The following is a 19,955-nucleotide window of genomic DNA, read 5'->3' as shown; positions in this document are numbered from 1 at the left end:
AGAATACGCGCGTGCGCGCGATGAGCAGTGATGTGTAGCTGTCTTCTGCTAGGCTGTTCCGGGAACCGGACATCACCCCCGCTTCTTTTGAGCACCGCTATCGTCATCCTTTCTTTCTTTTCCGAACGCTGCCATCAATTTATAAAGGAAAGGTCAAGCGGTTCCGCGTAAGATGGATCTGATATAGGCGCGCTGAATATACCAGCGTATCAGCATTTTTTTTTCCTGTGGTTCACGCAGCATTTTCCTGAGGCAACAAAGGTATCTGCAACGGCAAGCCAAAAACAGGGCAAAAAAGCAAGGAGTGAAAATTGGCAGATCCCACGCCTTGTTGGAATCGGTTTCATGCACAGCAATCAGCGAGTAGCTATCTATGCTGCAATTTACGGCTTTCAGCCAAGCATTACGAGGTGGATCGACGTGTTTTTGTAGGCGTAGTAGTTGTATGTACATCGTGGCCTTACCAGGTACGTCGACTACACTGGCGTTTAAAGAGTAACTTATGGACTGGCGTAATGCTAGCACTCACTTTCTAGCACAGACGTCAGTATTACCGAAACGAAGTGCACATTACGATGCGACGATGTCAATATCATACGCAACTTTCGTTAGCGTATTTTTCCAGGGTCAAGCAACGCTTGAATATAGCTTCCTGAATGATAGGAATACAAGTATAATGTTTATTAAGCGGAGCCAATACTGGAACCACAATTGCATGACGTCTGTATCATAGGAGAACGTATGTAACCTTTATTGCTTTGCTCTAAAATCCAGCACTGCAACCACAATTGAAGTCGCACCGTCATTATGCCTGCATAGGGTCTTTTTCCAAAGCAATTTCAAGATGTAGCGTGGCTCTGTGGTAGAATAACTGATTGCCACACAGAATGCAGGGATCCTGATTTTTAAAGACGATAGTCTTTCTTGGGGAACTTAAACGCAGAAATTTTGGTCTGTCTTTCTGTCTGTTTAGAAAAAGTTTATTTTATCGTAGGACGTTACGAACATTTAGAAACAGTGTCCGTACAACAAGAACATTAACATACACAAATGACGAAACACAATACACATAAAACGTTTAAACAGAAATGTCGAAGTTCACAGTGTGTCCCTAATGCATGCTACTAAGAACTAGCATTCGCACACTTATCACAATATAGACAATGTGCATGACTATGTATATACACAGTACAGATGACGTACTGAACATGCCAGCAAATATGTACAGCATTATGTACAGCATATTTTATGGTATATGCAATTTACATAATTTACAGTTTGAGCATGAAATGTGTATATACAAGAACCTGCATGGCTACGGGGATATGCATACACAGAAATAATAAATACAAACAGATTTTATGCAATGTTATTCACTGTGTGATAACCTGGCTACAAGAACCAGGTCAGATGAAAAGCTAGCCGCACACGTCCATTAACTACCGACAGGAAGCGGCACGACCACTGCCGTAGAAATTCCTCTTCCCCAAGGAAGAACAATTCCTCCGACAAAAAGGACAGCAGTTCCGAGTACAACCGTTCCAAAATTGGAAACAGAGCACGACGACGGTGACCGGCTGCAACAGCTTCGCACCTGTTACGCCACAAACAAAAAGCCCCCGCAGCAATTAGAAGGCGTGCAAAGCGACTACGCGAGCAACGACCAGATGTAACAAAACGATTAACTCCTAGGCCACGGAAACCAGTGTTAACGACTCTCCAAAATACCCGTGCAATTACACATTGCTGCAGCACATGCTGGTTAGACTCTTGTAGCGGACAGTTCGGACAAGTGGAAGATGGCACCATGCCCCACCTCTCCAGTCTGTCTCGTGTTGGGAGTACTCTCCATCCTAGCCGCCACATGAAGTCGCGGAGATGGCCAGGCAGAAAGGATGCCGTTATCGCGCTCCACGAGACACGGCTGGAACGCGTTAGACGAGCTGGAGGAACCAGAGGGAGCAGCAGCGCCGCCGTTGTGTCTACAACACGGTTTTCTAGAATGTTTACATCAGGGCAAACTTGCTGAGCGTGGCGATAAAATGCCACTGCCGTGGAGTAAAAAGGTAAGCCGCGCTCCCGGTAACAAATAACGTATCTTAGTTCCTAAGAAATAGCAGGCAAGATCGCGCGCGGGGCACTGATCACCGTGTAACAAACGAAGCAAGAATCGCAGAGCAAGCAGCCGGCAGCGAACAGACACAGACGGGAACGCGAATCTACCCCTGTTACGTGGTTGCCCAAGCGTAGCTCGGCAAACCAGCTCAGGTCCACCTGACCAGAAAAACGAGCCAAGAAGGGATTGCAACGACCTAGTTATTCGCAAGGGGGGCTGCACAACATGAGAAATGTACCATGCACGGCCGCAAAATACAGTCTGTGCTAAGTACCTTCTTTCCAACAGTGGTAATTCGTATTCTTGCGCTTCTCGGACTTGTCGTTTTACATTCTCGAGAACTGAAGCCCACACGGAGGCTGATATGACGTAGTAGCCATAATTAAGCCCCAGAATGCGAATAGAGTCGCTTTTTTGAAGACCGAAAAAGGGACTTAGGCAGATATTTGGAGAGCCAATGAACAAATATCGGCATTTCGAAAAATTTAATGCAGCACCTGAAATAGACCCATACTCAGCAAAAAGCCGTAGGCAACGGGATAAGCTGTCCTCGTTCTTTAGATACAACGTGATGTCATCAGCGAAAGCTGTCACCTTCACGGTATCACTACCAGGCAGTGGAAGGCCACGAATATATGGATCTTTAGGTAGGGAGCGCAGGAATGGTTCGAGGCTGAGTACAAAAAGTACTGGGGATAGAGGACAACCTTGACGAACTCCGCGGGTAACAGGAAATGGGGCACTTCCATAACCGTCAAGAAACAGCGTGCTGTGTATATTTCTGTATGCGTTTCTGAGAAGCTCAACGAAGTCTTGCGGGAAGCCAAACGCCACCATTACGCTAAATATGTAGCTGTGCTCAAGGCGATTCGAATGCCTTTTCTTGATCAAGTGAAACCAAGAGTCCACGTGCTGATCTTGCCAACGTGTACGCAATTATATCCCGCGTAACAAAGGAGAGACTATGAATTTCTCTTCCAAGAATCGAGCTCGCCTGATGATGTCCTATTAAGGAAGGCGTCAGGCTTCTCAAACGGCGAGTGACAACTGCTGCAAAAGTTTTGTAATCAACGTTGAGAAGCGCAATTGGTCTCCATTCCTCTGGGCGAACAGACGATGGGTCATGTTTAGGTATTAACACAATTCGACCATCGTGAAAGCTATCAGGGAAATCAAAGTTCTCGAAGCAACGGCAAATAACAGAAGTGAAAGTGGCACCAATGTCATCCCAAAAGGTTAAATAAAACTCAACGGGCAACCCGTCCGGCCCAGGAGCCGAACCGCGCTTCATGGAAGACAATGCCTCTTTCACCTCATCAGCTGACGGACTTGCACAAAGTTGTGCAGCTACCTCTGGTGGAACCTGAGGCAGTCCACTAAACATTGTGAATGTCTCGGCGGTACCATGATGCGTTGACATTGTCGTACGAGCCATGTTTTCAAAGTGAGCTATAAAAACTGATCGATCACGCGCGGGTGGCAACGCAGCGGGAAGGGCTCTGGCGGCCTGAGTTCCCAAAGGACACGACTGTCTGAGAAGCGAGTTTCTCGCAAAGCGCAGAAACTCGGGGTGAGCACATGGATTACGTCTGCAACGCCAAGCAGCCGCCGACAACGACGATGCGGCAATAAGGCGTTGGAAACGTCCCCGTAACTCTCGCTGCCATGTGCGCATCAATGGAGTTAGTCGATCCGCCCGAAGAGCAATGCGTAGCTTTGTGGCAGTGTCCGCTAGTTTTTCCGACATACGGCGTCTCAGAGCACGCCCTTCGACTGAGCAGTGTAGACGACACTGTACCTTGAGCGCGTCCCACGACTCGGGACCGGAACCGAACAGGGAGGCGCGCAAGACTCTAGACAAACTGGAGCGCGAACGCGTGTCATGCAGAACGCGGATGTCAAGACGCCATGGTCTCACTGAGGAAGAAAAGGGAAAGCAAGCCTCGAGCACTACTGGTCGGTGGTCAGAAATATAAACAGGGGATGATGGTAATTGTATCACATCAGATCGCGACACACAAGAAGCTAGCGCACGTGGGACGTAGAAGCGATCCAATCTACTAGACGATGAACCACGCCGCCAAGTCCAGGCATATTGTGGTCCATGTACTAGTCTGTACGCATCGATCAAACAGAAGTGCTGGACCAGGCGACGCAGCTCGCGTGCGTTCCACTCAGATCGACCCCATCCCGGACCCTGCACGTCAGCTCGCGTGTCTAATACACAGTTAAAATCCCCGGCGAGTATGACATGCCGACCGTCAAGAAAATACACGTCCAGGTCACGAAAAAGATCGTTAGACATAACGGCTTGAGCTGGCCCATAGATACACAAAATGCGTAGCCTGAATGACGATAGGACGCAGTCAAAAGCCAGAGCACGACCTATCCCGTCATAGAAAACGTGATGATCTCGCAAGAGAGTTCGGTTAAAAATAATGATTCCAACTCCACTAAAGCGAGATGTCGCGAAAGAAAAGTAACAGTCCAAGTTAAATGTGCGTTTGAATGCATGAACGTGGCCAATGGTAAAAAAATTTGTTTCTTGTAAACACAGAACATCACAATGCTCTGCGCGAGCTATACTGATAACTTCAGCTTGTTTCACAGGATTACGGAACCCTTGCACATTTAAAGAAATAATTTTCAGGGTGTCGGCCATATTGAAATGTTAAGAGTGACCTTACTGACCCGGTCGTGTTGTTCAATTCGGCACCCCGGGGTCCAGGGAACATGCAGTGCACATGCTACACAACACACTTCGGCCCTCTAGAAGAGGGTCGAGGTTTCTTTGGCTGCTGGGACTCGGAGTGGCTATCCTGGGTGCCGTCCGAGCTGGCGCCAGTCGTGTGCGCACGCTTGACTTCTCGCGGGACAAGCATCTCCACATCACATCCGTCTAGGCTAGGGGAGAGCTCAATGTTACTGTCTACTCCAAGGCTGAAGCTGCTTTCCGATGATTCAGATAACGGTAGGGCTGCAGGGTCAACGTTGTCTCCACCAACGACCTTGACCGTTGGCTGCTTGTCGAGGCGCGTCAGTAAAGAGTTCCCATGGCGCCTTGCAACTTGTTCAAGGAAGTCGCGAGCCTGACTTTCTGAAGGAACCGATGTGGTTGGCTCATTCGGCTTTAATGCTGCACCTGACGAAACGCCAGCGTCCGTACACTTCGGAACGTCTGAGACTACTGTGCACTCAGCCGCTGAAATTGAGGATGGGGCCGGCGCGTCGGTCCATGCATGCTTTTGCTTCTCGCCTTGAGACGCGCGCAGACATGGCTCGTTGTGTTGGCAAACATGGCGCGTTGGGATTGGCCAAGCTACACACTTCTCCGTTTACCATAGCTTCAGAAGGTGAATTCCTGAGTATTTCGTCCGCAGCTCCAGTTTCTCGTTCAGCTGTTCCGAATACGAACGCCGCACTGGGCAGACGGTAGTGGGGTGACCATCTCCACAACGTCGGCACGGGCGGTCGCAACCTTCGCTTTCGTGCCCATGGACACCACAGCGACCACAGAACGGTGCTGCGCACTGTGCACAATAATGGCCACTGGAGCCACACCGACGACAAACACGTTGTAGGCCGCGGTAGTCAAAAGTGACTCGATGACCAGAAACTCTAAGGTAGTTGGGGACGGGATTCGTGGTGCTCATTTCCATCCGAACAAAACGTGTGCCTGTAAGGACTCCGCGTCGTGCGCTCATGAAGCCTGCGTTTACAGATAGCACCTTGCCGTATGGGGACAGAGCCTGGACGAGGACATCGTTGGGGACGAAGGACGGCAGGAATAGGCAGGCGACGTTAGTTACCTGCGGGCCAACAGGAACGACGGGTATACGCTCGCCACCGATGGTCAGGTAGCCAGCGTCGACGATCAGAGTCATGGAAGCCATGCTCTTGACGGTGACTTGGAAGTTCATGCCTCCCATATGCTGAACACAGTGTACCTCGGAGAGGCCAACTATTGAGGCCGTCGCATCGACGACGGTCTCCGGACTAGTCCCCGCAGGGACAACAACATCGAAGGCTTGGGCCTTCGAAGGCGTCCACGACGTTGAAGGCGCCATGGCTTGTTGAGGTGGACGTCCCTGACGTGGAACACGCAGGGACGTCAACAGGATCACACTGTCTTCGTCTTCCTCTTTGTCGGCACGTCGTACGTCGGCGCTTTGCACGCCTTCTAATTGCTGCGGGGGCTTTTTGTTTGTGGCGTCCTTCTGTCCTTCTGTCTGTCTTTCTGTTTGTCGGCACGTCCCTCGATTCAGCCACTCGGCCACTTGCCCAAGGGCCAGCCATCGTGAACGGCAGACTAGGTTCATACTTGTGTACATTGTTGATCAAAAAGCAAACATTACGCATATCTGAGGCGCAACATCACTAGGTAAGTATTAGGCGGTGTGTTCCTTTAACAGATAATACATAGATACGCAGTTTTAAAGACCTTGATGGTATGCGTTTAACGTTGAGACAGTAACGTGTTTATTAAAAGATTGTCACAGCTGAAGCGATCAGCAGTCCAAGCCGAGCAAGCGCGAGCGCCAACAACAACCGTCATCGTCTTCTTCTTTCGCAGGCGTTCTTGTCTGCGCCCTGCCATGTTACAAATCACTCCCCCGCGGAAAAGGAGCCATCCTGGCGACCTAAGGAACAGGTACAACTGGTGGGTCATAATGCGGCTTCAGTCAATCGACGTGAACAGTCTCGCGGCCGCGACGACGGCGGTCCGTAGATGATTGAACAGGCTCAATCATATAGTTAACTGGGGATGCTTCACGTAGGACGCGGTAGGGGCCTTCGTACTTAGGCAGTAGCTTTGTGGAAAGGCCAGGAGCGGAGGAGGGAACGCGAAGCCACACCAACGTTCCAGGCGAATACGACTGAAGAGGCAGGTTTTCGTCGTGACGGTCCTTCTGGTCCTACTCGCCCTACAATGTTACAACCCTAGTTTCTTAAGGTGCGCTGAAAATGCGACTGCGCTGAAACTTGTCTTCCTCCGTGCCCTCTGCAGAAGCTGATGTTGTGTTTCGGTTTCGGATGAGTATTGCATTGTACGAACGACAGGGGGCGCCCCTCTGGCATTTCCTGTTTTACCCAGGCGACGTGTAAGTAAGAGAGCTTGTGGAGAGTACTCGTTGAGTGCGGACGTCGTCGAAATGTCGTCTAAAGACGATAGAAGAGGCGCTGCGTGAGGTATGGACGCCATCTAGCAATACGTCGGGAAACATGAGTGCTGTGTTGCGGGCTGGTAGTCCCGGCGCAGCGACAGGCGAAGACCGGCGGTGACCAACGCGACCGGTGGCGACGCCGGCCAGCCCGAACACGCTGTTTGGCGCGATGCGCCGAAGGAGAAGAAACGTGCGCACTCAACGAGTACTCTCCACAAACTCTCTTACTTACACGTCGCCTGGGTAAAACAGGAATGCCAGAGCGGCGCCCCCTGTCATTCGTACAATGAAATACTGAACCGAAACCGAAACACAACATGAGCTTGTGCAGAGGGCACGGAGGAAGACAAGTTTCAGCGCAGTCGCATTTTCAGCGCACCTTAAGAAACTAGGGTTGTAACATTGTAGGGCGAGTAGGGCCAGAAGGACCGTCACGACGAAAACCTGCCTCCTCAGTCGTATTCGCCTGGAACGTTGGTGTGGCTTCGCGTTCCCTCCTTCGCTCCTGGTCTTTCCACAAAGCTACTGCCTAAGTACGAAGGCCCCTACCGCGTCCTACGTCCAGCATCCCCAGTTAACTATATGACTGAGCCTATTCATTCATCTACGGACCGCCATCGTCGCGGCCGCGAGACTGTTCACGTCGATCGACTGAAGCCGCATTATCACCCACCAGTTGTACCTGTTCCTTGGGTCGCCAGGATGGCTCCTTTTCCGCGGGGGAGTGATTTGTAACATGGTAGGGCGCAGACAAGAACGCCTGCGAAAGAAGACGAAGACGGTTGTTGTTGGCGCTCGCGCTTGCTCGGCTTGGACCGCTGATCGCTTCAGCTGTGGCAATCTTTTAATAAACGCGTTACTGTCTCAACGTTAAACGCATACTATCAAGGTCTTTAAAATTGCGTATGTCTGTATTTTGCATTAAAGGAACGCACCACCTAATACTTACCTAATGATGTTACGCCTCAGATATGCGTAATATTTACTTTTTGATCGACAACGTTCACAAGTATGAACAGCCGTACCAGTTCAATATGGGTGGGCGGTAAGCAAGTGGTTCAACTTTAACCGGTTGGCTGAATCGGGTGACGTGCCGACAAACAGAAAGACAGAAAGACAGACCAAAATTTCTGCGTTTAAAGGGGGCCCTGCAACACTTTTCGAGCATGCTCAAAAAGCGCTGCCGATCGGTAGTCGAGGCTCCCGAGAACACGCGAGCCAAATTATAGCGATGCGCACGGCCTGAAATTTACAATAAATTCTCAAAGTCAGCTGAAAATCGCTCCCTCTTCTGTCGACAAATGATGTATTAGTCCGCAAAATATGACGCGATTGTCGACAGTTCCCCCATTGGCTGATGTTATAATCACAATAACACCCTCATTATTACTTTCGTTGTTAATTTTGAGTTCAATAAGTAGATAATATGTATGGGGTGTGTTCAGATAAGGACAGACCAAGGGGGGTCCCGAGTATTTTTCGTTTTGCACGAAATTTTTATATGAGCTGGGCAAATGTCTCTATAGAAAGGAATGAACCTTCGTTTTGCGGAAATTATCACGGATTTCTAGGAAAAAATTCGCGTTTCACAACAGGTGGAAAAAGGCAATTCTGCAACTTTCAGATTTCACAACTTTGGATGCCTATCACTAAAAACTTAACACATTGTGGACATTAGTGTTAATTTTTCGTAAATCTTCAGCAATAGTACTATCGGCCTACGGAAATTTAAATTTGTGTGACTGACAGTACATTTTTGCAAAATTGCCAAACTTTGATTTTTGAGCGGCTGCCTCTGGCTGACCCCGAATTCAAGGGTCTTTTTTCGCAGTTTTCGCTAAAGCGCTGAAGCTGAAAATGTTTCTCACAAGTCTATGAAAGGTTTTTCGCTAATTAAACAAAAAGTTATGCGACTACACTGCATATTTATTTCGTTATAAAATCCCAAAAATGCCATAATTCCAAAACTAGCGAAAATTGCAACATTTTAGGGTCGTTTTAAAAAAAATAATCATCACCGATTTTTATGAAAATGATGAACTATACCCGGTCATGACTGCTAAATATTGTGCTGCAAAAATATGTTGCATTATTTTGTTTTAAGTGAGAAAATTGAGCTTATTTTAATACCCATGTATGGTCTTAACATCAATGTGTGGCGTTCTTATAATAAAATAAATTTAATAGACATATTTAGTTCGTAGCTCGCTTTTCTGGTTTTAATAATGACGATTGACCCAGCTTGTGTCTTTTTGACCGTTTTGAGTCACAGAAAAGCTGAGCTTGAATTTTCAGAGCTCCTCTGTCTGTGTCCCTACCAGTACATTGAGGCAGCCGGCGCCCGAGAGCGCGTACAAATGAAAGCTCGTGGTGTAGAGTGCAAATCTTTCTGCACGTCAACCATTTTAGTTCACATCATACCACGTGTCTAACGCAAAAGAGATTTAACTAGTATTTCCCTAACAGTACGGGAAAATGTTATTGTTGCGTTAGTGTGCCTAGACCCAATTGCTCGCTGCTGGGTGGTAGAGAAAGGGGGCCCGAAATGTGAGGTTCGCGTTTGTTTCTTTAAGGAAAATGATTATAACTTGCCCTAAGACTACTTGAGGGCCATATTTTGATGAAAATCCTGCAAAAATATCTTCTTATACTTTATTAATAATAAAAGCCTTCGTGTTACCATCTTCAACTGCGTACTTACCCTGATTTTCTTCCATCAAGCAACGAAATTTATGGACTAGAGTTGGTTACAATAATGTACAGGTGGCTCGAGCATTACCATTGTATGGGAATATTAAGACCGTTGCGGTCTTAATGTTTCGACGAATTTATCATTCGCAGAAACGGGTTGAGATGGTGGGAATGAGGGAGTTATGAATCTACAAGAAGCACGTTCATGTTGCACATTAAATAGTTTATTCACGTCACCTAGAATGAGTAATATCCATTCGGGCAATCAAATTTTGCACACTGCAGATTCACAACTCCTTCCACTCTGTGACTGCGCACCGCGCTACGTACAGGAAATTCCCTTGGTCCGATTTCATGTGTTTGCACATGTGGGTTGCCTGAATACCTTGAACCCGTCTGGCAAGTTTCCATTCCTTCTTCTTCAGTTCTCTGAAGGCTTCCACTTCATTCTTCTCCGTATGCAGTAAGAAAACCTTTTTAAGTTTACTGGCTACAATAGTAACAAAATCACTTGCGCACTGAATGACCTCGGTGGCGGGTGAACGCAGGTTATGTAGTGTGGCTTGGTGTTTCACAAGGCCACCGACGCCGTCGCAGGCATTTTTGCCGTGCCCCGTTGTCGAAAAAAGCCACTTGGTTGTCAGAAGCTGACTGCATTGCAATTCGTGCAGTTGGAAGCGCTTCTTAAAATGGGCAGCTGCTCCATCACTCACAAGTGTTAGTTTCGTGTAAATTGGAGCATAATCTTCAATGTGATCCTTGATTTTTCTCAGGGCCTAGCAAGCATGTGCAGAGTCGTGGCAAACGACATCGCTAATTATTGCGTAGTTCCATGTCGACTTTCTTGTCGATACAACGCAAGTAAAGATGCTAACTTGCGTACTTTGCCAATGGTAAAGTTGTACTTCATCTGGGAGTACGATGGACCAATTTTCGGCAAAGTCAAAGTGGAAAACAATGGAACCCTTTTCACAACACTGTTTTTCCTCGTGTATGGCATTTGCTTGCGTGCGCGTGAGGTAGTTATGAGGGATCCATTTTATGGTCACATTTTGAAATTCCTTTAGGAATGCTGGAGGCATCATGGTCTTCTTTATTAGTTCACCTGATTCCCAATTAAGTAGCAAATACAATTTCTTCGTCCGGTGCTATGCCAAGAGTTCCCAGGCTGAGACCATGCTTCACAGGACATTGTTTGCACTCGCCTAAGAAGCATTTGGTGCTAGGCTGCGTGCACACACAGAGCGCCTGCACATCATCAGTCGACATCAAAGACCCCGACGCATTTTTGATCCTAATAAGGCATAGTTCGAAATTTGCACAATATGCCCATACACACCCTTCCCGATGCTGTGAGCATTTGACCTATTCTGGGCGCAAAGATATGAATTTTGTCAGACCAACCGCTGACAGCGGATTAGCAAGTTTGTAGACTGAGTATGTCTCTCGTAGCGACCGCGTCATGAAACGCTTCGAAATGAATTCGGCTTTTCCATCGATGCGCACGCGCACCACATCTTTCTTGTTTGGACTCTGTCTTGAACAGTCCAGCTCATCTTTTGTGTAGTATTCAAGGATTTTGTTGGTGTCTGCTTCACTCAATTTTTCTCTGCAGTACGGCTCCAAAAGGCTCCACAAACCTTATTCTGCAGCTATCTTCCTGGCCTTTAGAATCGCGTGCTTCGTTGCCTCTGGAATGAAGCGTTGCACCTCTTTTATTGTTAGGCTCAGATGTATCAAGGATAGCAGACGGCAGCGCTCTCGAAAAGATGTGCACTTGATGTACGCTGTGTGTAGGTTTTTTTTCCAGCTGGCACAGGCGCAGCAACTGAATTGTGATGGAATGCCTTTAATACCGTATGCTGTGCGAATTCCGCATCGAATGTTTCTTACAGCTGCTCTAGTAATTCCATTTGCCTTGCGCTTTGCGTACGAGAGTCCCTTCCCTTTCTTTACACTCCGAGGAGGCTTTAGTGGCGACACTGCTGATGGGGCACGAACGACTGCCTTAATGCTTTCCATAACTTCCTCTGTAGTCTGGAAACCCTCATTGGACTGACTGGATTCCTCTTCCATATGCTCAATGTCTTCCTTAAAGTTCCTAAAGCAATTCTGGCACACAAAGTGCGATTCATGCACTCTGAGCGCTGTGTCAGCTTCCAACACTTTCTTTAGCTTGTCATTTCCCAAGTCTTTGACACTGCGGAAATTCCTTTGAAACCTGATCTTCCGCTTGTGTCTCTTTAAGTAGTCGGCGCAGCAATTTCGTTCAGGAAACTTCGCCATCAGAACTGTGCCACAGTGAGGTCTCTCGGTGACACAGTAGGTTACAGTGAGTATAAGGTACAATCACTTTGGGGTGAAGGTAGCGTCCAATGAAGTTCTTAGTGCAATAACGAAAGTTCAGTAGCCGGATCGCAGCTGATGTCTTGACACCAGGGTTTACGTGAAGAGAGCTGCTTGCAGTGGGCTTCTTACTTACTCCGCAATCTCTATCTTATCTGCTTACGAAATAACTCATTATTAATAATAGAGGACGACACGAGAGTAACTACAATGTGATGAAAAAACTGTATCATTGACACACGTAGAAAACAACACGACTTCTTTGTTCGAGTTCACTATCCAGACTGACATATGGTCTACACCCAAAAAACTGCTTTTCAGGGGTGAGGGGAACGCTCTCTCCTGTCTGGGTCCGACCGTTGCAGGCGCACCGCGGTGCGTCTCGCATTTCACGACGGTCATGTGTTCTCCGTCACAGGTTCTCGGAGTGCTTGGCTGTTATACGTACTTTTGTTTCCCTCTCTTGCGGGTGGCATTCAGTTACGCTCTGGTCTTGCTGTACGCGCTCTCGCGTACCTGCTGCCTCAATGTGCCGTAGTATGGATACAGACAGAGGAGCTCTGAAAAATTCAAGCTCAGCTTTTCTGTGTCTCAAAACAGTCAAAAAGACACAACCTGGGTCCATCGTCATTATTAAAACCAAAAAAGCGAGCTACGAACTAAATATGTCTATTAAATTTATTTTATCATTAGAACGCCACACATTGATGTTAAGACTATACATGGGTATTAAAATTAGCTCAGTTTTCTCACTTCAAACAAAATAATGCAACATATTTTTGCAGCACAATATTTAGCAGTCATGGCCGGGTATAGTCCATCATTTTCATAAAAATCGGTGATGATTATTTTTTTTAAAACGACCCTAAAATGTTGCAATTTTCGCTAGTTTTGGAATTATGGCATTTTTGGGATTTTATAACGGAATAAATATGCAGTGTAGTCGCATAATGTTTTGCTTAATTAGCGAAAAACCTTTCGTAGACTTGCGAGAAATATTTTCAGCTTCAGCGCTTTAGCGAAAACTGCGAAAAAAGACCCTTGAATTTGGGGTCAGCCAGAGGCAGCCGCTGAAAAATCAAAGTTTGGCAATTTTTCAAAAATGTACTGTCAGTCACACAAATTTAAATTTCCGTAGGCCGATAGTACTATTGCTGAAGATTTACGAAAAATTAGCACTGATGTCCATAATGCGTTAAGTTTTTAGTGATAGGCCTCCAAAGTTGTGAAATCTGAAAGTTGCAGAATTGCCTTTTTCCACCTGTTGTGAAACGCGAATTTTTTCCTAGAAATCCGTGATAATTTCCGCAAAACGAAGGTTCATTCCTTTCTATAGAGACATTTTCCCAGCTCATATAAAAATTTCGTGCAAAACAAAAAATAGTCGGGACCCCCCTTGGTCTGTCCTTATCTGAACACACCCTATGTTTACATTCTGTTACCGCGTTAAGAACACCGAACAAACATTAATATTAGCACTTCCGGTCTCACCGACAGCTCGTCTGCTCGTAGTTGCGTGGTTCCGTTTTCTTCGCCATGCGCAGTGCCGAAAACGTGAATATTTCTGTGCTTTTGACCATCGCCGGTTGCCGTTGAGAGTGGCAACCGTTCGAGTGTTGCCTCGTCAGCTGAGAACTGCATCGTCGGCACGTTCTCACGACCGACCGAGGCAGGGGCGCAGCGTGTCTCCGTTAACAATGCTGGCGTTCGGTAATGGCGGCGCTTCAGGGTCGTCTGCCAGTGCCGTCTTACGAGGCGGTGTATCGGAGTATGGGCCGAAACCTATCTCAGCTGTCATTCGTTCCAAACGAGCGCGCAGATTTGCCTCCATGGTTGGCAGAGCGATGAAAACACTACGGCGTTCGAGGTGCACACCCAACATTACCAAACCGACGCGCAGTTTTCAAGCACGCGCGATACACAGAGCGATCGGCTCCGCTCGACGAGAACGACGCAAGCCGACCGGAAATGGCGGCACAGACCACGTGGTTGCGCCCAGACATCAGAGAGAAAAAAATGAAGAAAAAAACTCCGCCGGCGCTCTTGGGCGGAGTCTCGCTCCTCTGCGCTCCCTCCCTCGACTCGCTGCCTAGCTTTCCGCGCGCTCGAGACGTTGAGTTGAGGGAGAAAGCTGCAGAACGTGATCTCTATAATTTGGTAACACCACTTAGACTTGACGGATTCGAAAAATTTTTGCGGCATATGACTCGTGAAGAGTCACACGTCAATAATGAGACTATTCCAATATAACTAAGAAAGGTGTTGCAGGGCCCTTTTAAGTTCCCCAAGAAAGACTATCGTCTTTAATAGATATGTAGATACGTAGATAGAAACGCTCAAAGTGCGAAAGGTTCGCAAATAAATGCTTCGCATTTAAAACACTCCCTTCATAGGCTCTGCAAAACCAAGCCAAACGCACCTGTCGCTCGGGATAACTAGGTTTAGAAGAGATAAACCTGACCCACTTTTTTCAGCAAATTGTGCTTGTCATCTCAGTGATAGCAAATATTCGGCTTCACTAAAAAATAAGCAGCAGACGAAAAACTGTCATCATATACCATGTAATCGCTCAGCAAACCCTGTTTGATTTTTCCTTCAGAAATTCATGGGCTCGCGAGTTGGTTCGCCTGCGCAAAATTAACGTACACAGTGCTCCCAGACATAACAGGATGAACATGTTACGTTACATACGATAGATGTTTCTCTGCAGGCTGTTTTTAAATACGCGCATGCGGCGCAAAAAAAAGGAGGAGGAATTCAATTGAACGCCGCCATTATCTATACAGATGTTCAACGTAAACCGGTTATTATGCGAACGTTGCTGGCATTCAGACTTTTATTGAATACCCTATTTATTACCTTTTGCAGAATTCAGCGAGCCGCAGACAGTGACTACGTTCTGAGCCACACTGGCGTAAAAGTAAAGAAAGGCGATGCCATTGCAATCCCTATTTACTCTATGCATCGCGACCCCCAATATTTCAGCAATCCATCAGTCTTTGACCCGGAAAGGTGAGTGACCCAAACACGAACTTGTACAAATAAATGGCATCCAAGGTTTCGCGTATCCCATTAAGAAACGATAATAAATAAGGGCTGCATTTACACCGCAGTGTTATTTTGAGGCTCATATTTGTATTGTTGTGCACGTTTTCTAATTCTTGCTGCTACAATATACGCTTTAATTGGAAGTAGAACTATGGGAAAGCGAGGTACGCCACGGCCGGCACTTTTGGTGCCGATAGACTGAATGCGCCCTGATGATGCATTCAATACACTGGAGTATCTGTTTCATTTAGTATGAATTTTTTATCGTCTACCTCTTTTATTTTCCCCGTGGTTCGTGATGTGGTTCTAGCGACAAGTGACCATTAGGCTGAACATTGTTTCCTGCCTCTTCTAAGCTGCTGCTCTCGCTATTCCCCTGAGGGTTACATTGAGTTCCCGAAAATATGTCATTGCAGGTTCAACGACGAAAACGCCGCATCCATCCAGCCTTACACTTACCTCCCCTTCGGTGCTGGTCCGCGCAACTGCATCGGCATGCGCTTTGCTCTGCAGGCTGTAAAGCTCTCCGTGCTGCACACCATTCGCAACGTTTGTTTGGTTCGCACTGCAAAAACAAAAGTGAGTAATCGGGCATTGAGGCTCGCATGACTTACAGCGACGTCTGCTAACTGCCTTCGAACAAATTATTGACTTTAAGGGCGTGGTGCTCACACGATCTTGTAATATCGCAAGAATATCTCCTCCACACACAACCGCATAGGCTGTCGTTCCTCTCAGAACATAACTTGGCTTGTTGCTTTACAGGCTTTAATGTCCCAAAGCGACTGAGGCTATCAGAGACGCCGTATTACAGCGAAAGGCGTTATGAGACTGCAAGGACCGTTTTTGGCGCCGTGTTTGTCCGTCGCCGCCGCCGCCAGTGTCTGTAACCGCTTTCGCTCGAAATAAGAAAAAAAAACGAAATATGAAAAAAATTCTAGGATGGAACGGGGTTCGAACCTGGGCCCTCTGCGTTGGAGCCCAGTATTCTACCTCAGAACCATCCCGGTTTTTTTTTCTTTATTGCAGGGCTTCAGTTATCAACAGTAATTCCATGCGAGGTGCCCAATCGAGTGCATCCTTTTGCATTTTTTTGCAATTCAAGAAACGAAGTCAGCGCCTCACAAAAGTATTCTATGGCTCGCCGAGCATCAACATCAGCGTTACGTACAGCTGTAATATCATAGGGAAATCCATCATCATTTTCGATCATAAAATGTCTTATACCCTGTGCGTCCAATGGGAAATCTTTCTTTAGTGTCCTTTGCAGGACGTCCCAGAAGAACACCCCGTCCCAGCATTCCAGAAAGACATGCTCAATGGTTTCTGGTTTGCGACATAAAAAGCACTGGTCACCCCACGGAACGAACAACCCTTTTTCAGACAACCACATCTTAACTGGCAAGACATCAGCATGAAGCTTAAAGAAGAAAGTTTTAACCCCCGGACGCACAGGCATGCCTTTTACGCGTTTTAGCACTTTGCTCCATGTTCCACCACAGTACTGAGTTCCACATGAGAGAAGACTACTAGGACTAATCTTTTTCGACGTGTGCATGACGGTGGTTTGGGTTTGTCGCATTTGTTTCTGCGACAGCTTGTGAATCGCTTCTTGTACCTTCGTGACGTTCAAGACCCGTTTGTGCGCACGGTCTGCCAGAACCATCCCGGTGCTTGAACCTGCTTAGAACAAAGACCATATGCAGGCTTCATGACGGGAAGGAACCACACCAACATATGTAATGTAGCGTGGGAGAAGAGTTAAGAACCAGGGGTCACACAACGCGAATTCTGTAACCAGGCGTCACACAATGTGAACTGCGCAATGAGTGGGTTGTTGAATGCTTCCAACCCATTACAAAAGGCTCTGCCATAATTCTTCATCGTTATCAGCCACAGCATGAACAAAGTGGACTTAATTCATTACAGATGTTTAGCGGGTATCATGGTTCTCCGCAGAATGACGAAAAATGGCATAGTGGATATCTCCCTGCTTTACAAAAATTATGATGATTTATAACGTAGGGGGTTCCTCGCAAGTGCACTTCTATTGGTTGCCAAGGAAGCCCATAATGCCCCCACGATCTATTTCCTCAGGGTCTCAATGAAGTTCTTTCTCTCTATCTTTGTCACGTTAACGTATGTCATATAGCGTGGTGGGAGAGTGAAATAACGACAGGGCGTCACAAAATGCGAATTACGTAACTAGTGTGTCGTTTAAAGCTTCCAACTCATTACAAAGGGCTCAGCCATAATTCTTCATCGTCATCAGCCGTCGCATCAACAAAGTGTACCTTATAGACGGTAGTTCGATTCTCCGCAGAATGACAAATAATGGCGCAGTGGGTGCTTCCCTACTTCACAAAAATTATGATTCGTGGCGTAGTGGGTACTTGCGCCAAGAAAGGTTTATAACGGGCTCTAGAAATTCTCCGCAGAATGACAAATAATGACGCAGTGGGTGCTTCCCTACTTCACAAAAATTATGATTCGTGGCGTAGTGGGTACTAGCGCCAAGAAAGGTTTATAACGGGCTCTTGAAATACCGCTCTTCCAGCTTGCGCTGTGACTGTGCTGCGCTTTCCGCGCAGGCCTGGCGCTTTTTTAGAGGACTGCGGATAATTTCGACCACCTGGTGTTCCTTAACGTGTGCGGATATCGCACAGAACACGGTCCTCTACCGTTTCGGCTCTATTTAAATGCGACCGCCACAGCCGTGATCGAACTCGCGTCGTTCGATCACGGCTCGAGCCCGGCACCGTAACCACTGCGCTACCGCGGCGGCTGAAAATTAAATGCGTATATGTTCCAGTTATGCGAAGAACACAAACAGCGATACCTGAGCACGGAACAGGCATATATGTTCTCAGAGGGCAAAGTGCCATGCACCTATTTCTACCCCAAAGCTGCAAGCGAAGCCATATGTGATGGCGTAGATACCCGGTTGGAACACTGGACGAGGATGACTCTTTCGTAAACTAGGGAGCTCTTGTTTTTGGTAAATATGTACGGATTTCATCGTGGCTTTGCGCCACAGGCGGGTGGTCGTCACTTTCCTGCTCACAGCCTTTCCGCCTCCCTGCGGGATCCCGAAGTAACTGATTTGCCGTATCATTCTATGCTCTTCGAAATTATTGAAGACTTTGTGCAATTTATGTTATCCTGCTGGAGACACCTTCACCTTTCACAGCGTTTCGCGCAGAAATGCTCCGTAAACATATATGTCGAAGTCTGTAATACGCGTAGAAGGGTGGCGCCTTAGGCTACTGGTATGCCATGATGATCGTTACAGCGCTGACTGACGACTAGGACTAGGAGACACTCGACTCGTGTGTCTCCTTGTCCTGTAGTCGTCAGTTCGCGTTATAAGAATAATCTGTGATATGCGCTTTTGTGAGTAAGAGACGCTTCGGACGATTGTCATATTTTTTTGTTTTTGTTTATTATTCTGTCGGTCTTTTGCAACAATGCGACGAAATAAAATATAGATTACTGCTACTGGGAATACAAATAAATTTCAAGGTTAAAGTGCTGGAGCTCACTTCATTTTCCCTTACTGTTTTGCACAGGTTCCCCTGGAATTTCACAGAAGCGCTTTCCTAACAGCGAAGGACATCATAGTAGGAATAAGGAGACGAGATGATCAAGATTCGCAAGTGTTTAAATATTAAGCGAATTTGAGACTGATTTTCTGAATGACTTATAAATGAATTCCGTGAAACGAAAGCTGCGTGGATACCTCTCTTTATATTTTTCACGTGGCGCCTTTCTTTACGTTGTCCCTGGCGACGGCTTTGTATGTATTTGGTTACCGTATTTACTCGAATGTAAGCCGATGTGGTTTTTTTTTTCGAAAGGACGATGTGCCAGTGTGTGTGTGTGTGGGGGGGGGGGGGATCGGCTTAGATTTGAGTACAATGATTAAGGGTCTTTTTTTCTGGCCATGCGAATTTCGGGGGTCAGCTTAGAATCGGGGCCGGCATAGATTCGAGTAAACACGGTATTTATGGCAGGGATATAGTTCCGTAGGGCAGGAGTATATGCTCCCTAGGGTGCATATAAGCGAATTCTACTTGAGCTTTTAGAGAGCATATACAGGAAGCTTTGCTCCTGCTTGGGGGATCATATACCAGAAGCCTATGTTGCTTGCTGTCTTCATGGACCATAAATAGGAAGCATATAGTCCTGCGTAATGGGGAACTATTTCGCTGCGATAACTGCTCTTACGTAAGCCTATGTGTTAGACACCCTATCTACTCCTGATTTTGTACGACATGAAAAATAGTATCATAAAGAACGAGCTGCTTCGGCGACGCCGTACTAAAGATTTCCCGAAAGTGTATCGTAGAATGACATTAAGAAAGAGACTGCCGAGAACCCTCACTAACGCGTGGTTGCAGATCCATTTTTCAAGCTGAACGTACGTTGAGACAGTGTCACTTCGTGCTTTTCTTAATTCCGGTACGGGCCAGTAATGACGTAGGGAGAATACACAGGCACATATTTTATGTGCTCATATTACATTAACGCTTTAGCTCATTTAAATGTTCCGTTGTCATTACAAATAGTACTTTTAATTTAAAATGAAT

At 46.9% G+C, this 19,955-nt stretch overlaps 1 protein-coding gene across 1 annotated transcript in view; it reads left to right on the top strand.

The window, feature by feature from the left end:
• The window catches only part of LOC119391811 (cytochrome P450 3A11), an 87,136-nt gene extending 68,099 nt beyond the window's left edge, over positions 1-19,037 (top strand). Inside the window, exons 12-14 of the mRNA XM_049415406.1 lie at positions 15,187-15,330; positions 15,783-15,945; positions 18,936-19,037. Coding sequence (XP_049271363.1) covers positions 15,187-15,330; positions 15,783-15,945; positions 18,936-19,037 — 409 coding nt within the window. The remainder of the gene's footprint in view (positions 1-15,186; positions 15,331-15,782; positions 15,946-18,935) is intronic.
• The last annotated feature ends 918 nt before the right edge of the window (positions 19,038-19,955 follow it).

The sequence above is a fragment of the Rhipicephalus sanguineus genome, chromosome 4 (genome assembly GCF_013339695.2).
Source record: "Rhipicephalus sanguineus isolate Rsan-2018 chromosome 4, BIME_Rsan_1.4, whole genome shotgun sequence".
Taxonomy (NCBI): Eukaryota; Metazoa; Arthropoda; class Arachnida; order Ixodida; family Ixodidae; genus Rhipicephalus; species Rhipicephalus sanguineus.
This window is presented reverse-complemented; position numbering and strand designations above follow the sequence as displayed.